At 36.4% G+C, this 9672-nt stretch overlaps 1 protein-coding gene across 1 annotated transcript in view; it reads right to left on the bottom strand.

Annotated features, from left to right (window-relative positions):
* Nucleotides 1-1696, bottom strand: part of LOC107288286 (serine protease inhibitor Kazal-type 12) — a gene marked incomplete in the record, with an annotated part of 8680 nt that extends 6984 nt beyond the window's left edge. Inside the window, 2 exon segments of the mRNA XM_029284317.1 lie at nucleotides 334-356; nucleotides 1522-1696. Of these exon segments, the coding sequence (XP_029140150.1) occupies nucleotides 334-356; nucleotides 1522-1579 (81 nt within the window).
* Between the last annotated feature and the right edge of the window lie 7976 nt (nucleotides 1697-9672).

Genomic DNA, 9672 nt, shown 5'->3' with positions numbered 1-9672 from the left:
GAACTAAGGAGAAACTTCCTGACAGTGAGAACAATTAACCAGTGGAACAACCTGCCTCCAGAAGCGGTGAATGCTCCAACACTGGAAGTTTTTAAGAAGAGACTGGACAGCCATCTGTCCGAAATGGTATAGGGTTTCCTGCCTGAGCAGGGGGTTGGACTAGATGACCTTCAAGGTCCCTTCCAACTTTACTATTATTGTTATTATTATTATATTTATCGTTACATATAACAAAGAATCATAGTAAAGTACTGATACTTTAATTTTCCTGACTGTGAGCATAATTCGGCTGCTAAGCAAAATTGTAACATATATGTCAAACTATAAACTGACCTTATGTCCTGTGATCCCAGGAGCTGAAAAATAATAATAAAAAAGCGAATAAATAAAAGACTAAAGGTTTATTTGCGTTGCACTTAAAATGCTACTTCATTTAAGCCATTTTAAGAAACCCTTATCTGGATTGAGACACTCTAGCAGCAGTTTGCAAGATATTCATTCTGGACTACAGGTGACCAGGTCTGCCAATGGACAGACATGCTGCTGCTGCTGCTGTGTCCTCCCATTTATTTCCAATCCAAGAAATTGTCAATATCTTTCTTGCACTGAGTGAATCTTACTCTTCACTTATGCATATACCAATTTATACGCCAAGCATATACACCCATATATATATATTGATTGACTGATTATGTGCCATTAAGTAGTTTTTGAGTCCTAGCGACCACATAGATTTTCTCCATGACAATCTAGCCTTGACCTGCTCTTCAGGTCCATACGTATATACATGTATGTGTGTACATAAGCAAGTTAATTTAATGTATACAAAGTTGAAACATCAAAATGTACATACATGAAGGTATAACAAGCAGCTTTAAAATAAAACTTCAATTCTTATTATTTGCCTCTAATGCTTTTCTCTCTCTGTAAATGTAACCCATTTATTTAAGTAAACTGCAATGACTCATCAATTTTAATGGCATTCAGCTTAAATATTCTGAATTTATCTATCGAATGCTGCTTTCTGAGATACAGTGGTGATACCAGATAACAAATATCAGTGGGTTTCTTTTTAATAACAACAACAACAACAACAACAACAACAACAACAACAATAATAATAATAATAATAATAATAATAATCTGGGAATTTTTAAGAAAATTGTAATATGAAGTGGTATGAATAATATGAAAACCAGTCTAGGCATCACATTCTATATCTTTTAATAAATTTATCAGAAAAACAGCTTTAAGACCAGCTGCTTGAGTCGTGTCTCAAAGCAAAAATTCCTGCATACTTCATGTATTGGAATGCCCATATTTTGCTATACATTTTATCTATTTCTTTTGATATTTCTATCACCCCCTTCTGTAATAAAGCCAAGGTATATTAAAAATAAAGCTATAAATTATAACATTTGCTGTCATAGTGAAATCATATAATAATCTTCCTTTATAGGGAAATAAGTATATTAATTATATTTTTAGAGATATTAGCTTGGGATTAATCAGAAATCTTACCTAAAAATAAAAAGCAGTTGACCAGGCAAAGGATCACACATGTAGTTGTGAACTTCATGGCTAGTGAACTCAGTGTATTGTCCTCTCTGGATTTTGAGTACAATATCCAGTTCAAGTACAAATGTTCACAGTCATATTTATAGTAGAATACCTGAAAGCAATGTCATTCTTCATCTTAATCACAGTGACCTTTAACAGGCTTTCTTAAATAATTTTGCCCGGAGCAGATGACGTTACCTAAGGTGGTTTATTTCCGTGTACAATAACTGAAATATGAGTCAGGAGGAAATCTTGATGGCTTAGGTCCAGGTTTTCTGTTCAGTTGAGCCTTTTTACTGGCTAAATGGGAAAGGAGGTAGTTTTCATCATTTCTCCCTCCCCTATATCATCCATTATTGAAAATCCATTGTTCAATGTTGGGATCTTTCCAAAACAGTGAAGTTGACCTTGAGGTCTGCAAACATAGCAGGAATTGAGATTAATGGGTTTATTTCTTTCAAAAAGGAGGCTGTTCTAAATTGAATTCCTGATGGAAGCATTTCTGCTGGCAGAATATCATGTCTGGGTCCAATCTTCTATTTATATATAAAACCACTATAATTTCTATGTGGTATTGTATGTATGTGAAAGTTGGGCCTAGAAGTGGAATATCACAGTCAGGAAAGCAAAGAAGTGGATCATAGAACAACTAAGCCAAAATTCTCACTTGAAGCACTAGTGACCAGTTTCCAACTATCATATTCTGGACATATCATGCACAACCCAGTTCCCTTGAGAAGTCCATAATGCTTGGGAAAGTTAAAAGAAACAAAGGAAGAAGGCAGCCAGCAGCGAAAGGAATGTATCCATTTAAAGTGACAATAAAGTTTTCTATTCTATTCTATTCTATTCTATTCTATTCTATTCTATTCTATTCTATTCTATTCTATTCTCATTCCCATTCCCATTCCCATTCCCATTCCCATTCCATTCCATTCCATTCCACTGGCAATGAACGCAGTAGTGAGAGCTCTAAAAGGGCAAGTGGAAGACAGATAAGGGTCAGTAGTGACTTGATGGTGCTTATCCATCCATCCATCCATCCATCCATCTTAGTAGAGCATCCTAGTAGATCTTTTTTTAAAAAAATATGACTTCTTTGAATTTCAAAAACTGATAAAATACAGAATAATAGAAAAAGAAAATTTAGAAAAAATAAGAAGAAAAAGAAGAATTAAAAGTGTAACAAGAAAAAAGAAACAAAAATAAAGGCAAAACGTATAAAACAGATAGCAACCAGCAGAATAACATTACACAATATTTCTAAAATGGAAACAGATTTAGTCATCAAATCCAAAAATCATAGTTTCATTTCTATCCTTTTTAAGCGAGAAGTCCAAAATTGGTTTGCAAATAGAAACAAAACTAGTCTTTTTTGGGTTTTGTTTTTCATAAGAGTTGTCAGTTTTGCCATCTCAGCCAGCTCCATTAATTTCACAATCCATTCTTTCATTGTAGGAGTTTTTTATATCTTTCTACCTTTGTGCAGATAGAAGTTGTGGCTGCTGTTATCATGTATAAGAACAACATCCCGGGTTTCCTTTCAATCTGTGTATCCATCATACCTAAAAGAAAAACTGCTGATTTTAATGGCACATCAGTTTTTATTACCTTCTGTATCAAAATACGTTATTTGGTTCCAATATGTCTTAACACTCTTGTAAATCCACCAAAGATGATAAAAGATACCTTCTCATTGGTTACATTTCCAACATCCTATTAGATATTATGCAAAACCAAGGAACTAGCTCAAGTTTATATCTTATCAGAACCAGAGATTGCAAAAACCCTTCTTTAGAGGTCGGGAGGGCTTCACTTTGCCACATTGCCCTTTCTCATATTACAGGGAACTTCCAGCAGAACCTGAAATATGAACATCTAGCCTATAAGGAAGGGTTTCTCCCCTTGCTTTGTTTAAGGAGGTTCACAAGGATCGTTTGGGATGGGACATAATTGAAATACTGGTCAATAACTATTGGCTAAATGTGTGAACTATGGTGGGAAGAACTATTTGCACTGAAGAGTAAACTAAACCATACGTGGCAGACTTCTGAGTTATTTTCCTACATCGTTTTATTTGTTCTGCTAAAGGAAAAGTGGTCAAGAAAGAAGCACTTTCTTTCCCCTTTCTAGTATATATCAATTTACATTTGTTATTCACACTAGCTTTTCTTCCTACAGAGGAAGATGCATAGGTGAATAAATCTGAGTAGAAGATGGCAAAACAGAGAAGAAAAGATTAAACAGCACTTCATCATCATAAACATGGGAGAGGACTTCACTTCTCCATGGATGCCACTGTTAGGGCCATAACATTTGGTCCATTTTGGCTGTTTGAGGGAGTTTAGGTAAGGAATTATCTCTGAAATCGTGACAGGTGATGTAATAGTTCCTTAACACTACTACACAACCTGTCATCATTTCAGCAATACTGTATTTCCTTATCCAAACAATGGAACAAAATGATCGTGGGCGGGCTAAAAAGCAGTGGCAATAGGAGCAACTTCCGACCTTCCGCTAGCTTCCCCATTGATGTTCCTTGTGGGAAGCTGGCAGGGAGCATCAGAATTCCTCCCTCCCTCCCTCCTTCTGGATACCTATGGGACTATTTACTCTAAATCAGGGGTAGTCAACCTTGGCTCTTTTATGACTCGTGGACTTCAACTCCCAGAATTCCTGAGCCAGCTAAGCTAAGCTGGCTCAGGAATTCTGGGAATTGAGGTCCACGAGTCATAAAAGAGCCAAGGTTGACTACCCCTGCTCTAAATAAAAGTTCCCTGCAGAAAGTGTTTATGGGGAGTTCCTCTCTCTGCAAAAGAGGTGTTGTGGCTTAAAAGATACCGGAGAAAGATCTATGCTCCGGTAGTTCGAGTCCTACCACCGTGTGAGCTCGGAGTGAGCTCTCATCACTTACCTCAGCACATGCCAACCTAGAAGTACGAAAGCCTGTAAATGCAAGTAGATAAATAAGTACCACTTTTGTGGGAAGGTAACAGCATTCCGTGTTTTGCCCTACATTCTGCGCTGCGGCATGATGTCACGCTGGCCACATGACTGGCTCAATGGCTTACAATATTCATGGCTTACAAAAACAGAGATTAGCACCACCCCCCTAAAGTCAGCTGTGACTAGTGGAGTAAAACTCGCAGGGATACCTTTACCTTTCTTGGCAATGTGCAGCAGGATATTTGGAGGTATTTTCTGCTGAAATGCTTTCACAGAATGCTCTTCCACAAACAAGATCTTTATGATTATTGTATGCTTATATCATGTTACTGTGCATTTGCTGTAAGGAAGTTAACTCAATAAAAATATGCAACATCCATTAAGATGACAATAAAAAAAACATTTTAAGATCACAACAGGCAGACACAGTTCATAAATGGCTCAGGCCAACACCTTCCTAATTCTTGGAAATACTGTATAAGAGGAGATACAACATAATCATTCTTGCGCAAGTTTCCACTATTCTAGCTAATCTCAATAAAACTAGTTATAATAAACCTGTGTTGATTTTTTGGGGTCTGGTCTACCTAGTGGACTGACATGCTGTGAGGTGCTTATGGTCAGAATGATTAAAGTAAAATAAAAAGATCAAAAACTAACAAATAACACCTAGTAATAAAGAAAGTTCCACCCACTTTTAGCCTGGTTTAAATTTTGTAAATCTGATTATTAAAATTCATCAATAGCACCTTTAATAAATTAGGTTAAATTATTGGTCTCCTAGCAGGTGTAATAAAAAGTTGTATAACTATTCCTTTAAATAAAATGAAATAAAAATGATTGGTTAAAAGTAAAGAAGCAGTGGAATAAAAGGAGGAGAAAGGTTACAACTACAAGTCCATCTTATCTGGACTCATCATAATATTCAGCTAAGGAAACAGAATGATTGCTTAATGAAAGTTTCATTTAGAATAGCCACCATGGCTTAGGGTTACATTGCATCAGATTGCTAATCAGCTACATTCCACTTTTGTGGAGGATTAAAAACCAACCTTGAAAGCGGAATGCAAGAATAGTCAGGAAAACATCAATGTGGCCTTTCTGTTTTGATAATCTTTGGTATGGAAAGCTTCTATCAGATGTTCAAGATTCTGTTATTATACCATACAAAAATAAGTTTTCAGAAGTTCTTATGGTGTCTATTTCCTGACCTGATTATCCTTGTAGGGATGACAATCTGCCATTTAGCATTCTGAATTAAGACAAGACATCATCAAGTTGAGCTTGATACCTGGTGGCTACATGGGCATATCCATATAATTCTTTTTAGTAAAATTACAGACATTTTTTGTCATTGGGAACATTTGACAATTTCTCAGGTCCTCAGCCCTGAGATCTGGCTAGTCAATACCCAGTATTAACTAAACCTCAACCTGTTTAATTTCTGAGCTTTAATGTGGTAGGCCAGATGTAGAAATTAGCATCCTAAAAGAATTTGTGTGTTTTATGTAAACAGCCCTCTTAACCAAAATAGGATATTTTGCCCATGAGGCAAATTACACATGAAACTTACTAAAACCTTTATTTAAAAAATAATTTCAAATATTATTTTGAAATTTCTTTCACATTTTGACTTCTTCAGTTTTATGCTACCTTTCTTTTTCTCTTTCTCTGCCCTAGGAGGCACATTCATAATCAAACTGCACCTCAGTTTAAAAATAAAAATATATGTTTCCAAGCCATTTACTGAACATATTGCTTATAATGATAATAATTGACTCCCTTTTTTAAATGAAGGAGAATGGGTGTTATATGCACTAGGAAGAGTGAAAGCAGCATCTTTATCAAAGATTATTTTTCAATGTGCCAGACAAAAGTTTCATGAAAACCGAATGAAGAGATATAATTTAGTTTAATTAACTTTATTCTATTAGCAAATCAAGAAAATTGATTTTTTTTACAACAGACACTAAAAATAATATATCTTTGTACAGGAAACACAAGAATGTATTCTCCTTAAGAATAATGTTTTCTTTTTTCCAGTCTTCCATCATTGTCCATGTTCCTGGAAAGTAAAAGGAGAACAAAACATACTTGTAAGTTTTATCATAGCACCAAAGAGTATAAGAAAACTTCAGGTGATTAGATAAATGTGTCTGATAGACAATATGTTCTAACTTAGAAGTGGAAAGGAAAATTTTAGCAGGATTTAAGCCATCCCTACCAAGGTCAAATAGGAAAATGAAATCAGGCTCTTTCAACAGTTTGTGGAATTAAGAAAGCTGCAGCCATTTCCTGTAGACTAGAAATCTTACTTTCTTCCTTCTTTCCTTCCTCCTTGCCTATGGCTTACAATGCTATCAGTAGCACAATCCTAAGGATAGCTCCTTCTGGTATATCTGCTCTAGTTACTGTAAGTAGAAACCAGACATGACTGGTCAGTTCTGGATGAAAGTAGTAATTCTCTTGTAAACTGTTTAGTAACAGGACTCTGGACAGGAATTTCCCCTTCTGATCCTTGTCTTCAAAGAAAAGAATAAGGAGTGGGGGAATCATGGAACTATCCTTCTTCCCTCTTGCATCATGATCTGAAAAGGAAGCAAAATGCTTCAATAGTCACTTCCAACAGCTTTGATAAGGTGTACAAAAGAAGCATCAAAGGAGACCTGCTTCCAATAATATATGTAGGTAAGATCTCTCCCCCACCCATGGTAATTGATTGAGGCTTGGAAATCCTGACTTCTAGCCAGAAATCTGAACCTCAGCACAATTCAGGAATGCTTAGCTTGAACACTTCAGCTGCCAACATGCTTCTACTGTTGATAAACACATCTTGTAAATTATTCACACTAGGCTGCCTTGATAAACTGGAGGAATTATCTCTCTTAAAATATCTGGATGATCTTGAAAAAGCTAAGTATTACTCCAAAATCAAAGAAGGCAAGGGCAAACCACTTCCATAAAATATAAGCGTGCACATTTTTATCTACTAAGTCAAGAGGTGTCCACTCCATAAAAGAAGAGACTTGACTCCATCAGACCCAAACATTCTCCCATATATATATATATTCTCCTCTCAGGCCTATTATTGTCACTGCTGACTTTTCCACCCTACTTTTCAGCTCTATCATCTGGCTGTCATTCTCTAGCTTAGGATTTCAAAGGTGTATAAAAATGCTTACCCTACTTTCAGATAATACTGCCATAGAGACGTGAGGGAAATCAGAGATGTGGGGAGAGAGAAAATGATAGAAAAATATGTATATACATACGTAACTCTATCACTCGGACTTGCATTCGCCATTATGTTTTAAGGAAGTATCAGGCATTGCCCTTGGAAGGAGAAAACAGAAATAAGAAGCCTCATGATATTACTTCATCACACATTTCAGAAGTTGGCATTACATATTGGAGTAGGAATGCTTTCTGCCCCAAAGTCAACTGTAGCAATGAGTCAAGGGTCTCAGGACAAACATACTGTAGATAATGTCCAAAAATGTCTGTGGGCCAGCTAGGATTTCCATTACTAAGTAGTTGCAAACGCACACAAACTGCTTTTCCTGATATATTCTTTTTTGCAGGCACATTGCTGCTGAGCAAGCCTGCCAACAACTGACTTGCAGTAAGCTTGGTCCAGAAATAGGATTTGGGGCAAGTACACCTGCTGCAGGCTGATTCGCTTGCTCTCTAGTATTTTGGTGCAATACCAAGATATTCTACGCAAGCCGTCTGCTCTTGTGTTCAGGTTTAACTGCCTAAGGGTGCATATTATAGACATGGCAGCTATGGGCCTCGCCGCCAGACTTTGCGAAAACACTTTGCCATATCACGTTACAGCACAATCTTGCTTTAGAGCTAAACCACTGTGATCCTGGAGACTGAGAAGGGCCGTACTACAATGCCATGCCAGCTACTCACCTGGCAGACCCTCCCTATGTATACAGTGCTGGGAGAGCAAAATGTGTGAGTCCCCTGCCCTGGCAGGTGTGATCAGCAGAGTTCAGCATGTGGCAAGAACTCTTAGGAAAGTAGATTTCTGTGATGTCTTTTTAAGGACAGACTTCCAACTGATCTACTTGTTAGAAACAAATCCTACAAATAGTTTGACTTACGTTTTCATATGACAAAGTGCGCATATATTGATATAGGTAACACCTTGGTTGGAACAGACTGGTTGATATTTTGATAGACAATTTTCTATTGGTTTGGCAAATATGCTGCATTCATCCTGCAATAATAATTCAATATTCTTAATTGAAAGTTGGAACAAATCAGTGAAAAAGAAGTACTAAGAGGGTTAATTCCTCAGCTTGTGACTTAATAAAAGGGCAATTTGTGATTAGCTGTGTTTTGAATAAGCAACCAACTCCCTCATGGCAACTATACTGTGACTATACATTCAAATTCAAAATGAGCCCAGCAGGTAAAATGTTCCTTCTCTGCTGGGTATAAAAAGTTGCTAATAATGAATATCATATTTTCTATTTGAATCAATAGAGCCTTGCTACGCATTGCAACTGAGCAGTGTGGAGAGGACAGTTCAGCTGGCACTGTGATACATTAAATTCCTACCCACTTCCTATGATTCAGAGGTGCTCAGGTGCTCTTTTTACATAACAAGGAACATGCTCATAATAAGGAACACGTTGCATTCAGCCCGTTCACATAATTTCATTTTGAGTTGAAAATAAGAAATAAAGTGATTGCATAATCTATTTCAGGGAAAATATGGCTTTTGGGACATTTTGAAACAATAATAATGATTAAAAAAATACAGTAAATGGTTGGAAAACAGCCCTTTGCAATATATTGCAATAATTTAAAAGAGAATCTTATATTATATTTGTATTGAATACAATCTGATGTGATTGTATATTGAGAATAATTCTGTGGAAAAACAGGTATTTCATATATGACTCATGATAAAATATTCATTATTATTTACCTCTTCTTCCCCTTCCTTTTTCTCTTCCTCCTGTTCTTTCTTTTCTTCTTCCTCTTCTTCTTCCTCCTTTTTTTCATGCGGCTCCCATTTCTCTTCTTCCTCCTCCTGTTCTTTCTTTTCTTCTTCCTCTTCTTCTTCCTCCTTTTTTTCATGCGGCTCCCATTTCTCTTCTTCTTCCTCGTGTTCTTTCTTTTCTTCTTCCTCTTCTTCTTCCTCCTTTT

Source organism: Protobothrops mucrosquamatus, unplaced genomic scaffold (assembly GCF_001527695.2).
Source record: "Protobothrops mucrosquamatus isolate PMUCROS unplaced genomic scaffold, P.Mucros_1.0 scaffold517, whole genome shotgun sequence".
In the NCBI taxonomy this organism is placed as follows: domain Eukaryota; kingdom Metazoa; phylum Chordata; class Lepidosauria; order Squamata; family Viperidae; genus Protobothrops; species Protobothrops mucrosquamatus.
The sequence above is the reverse complement of the archived record's forward strand: the minus strand, read 5'-3'. Positions and strand labels throughout refer to the sequence as shown.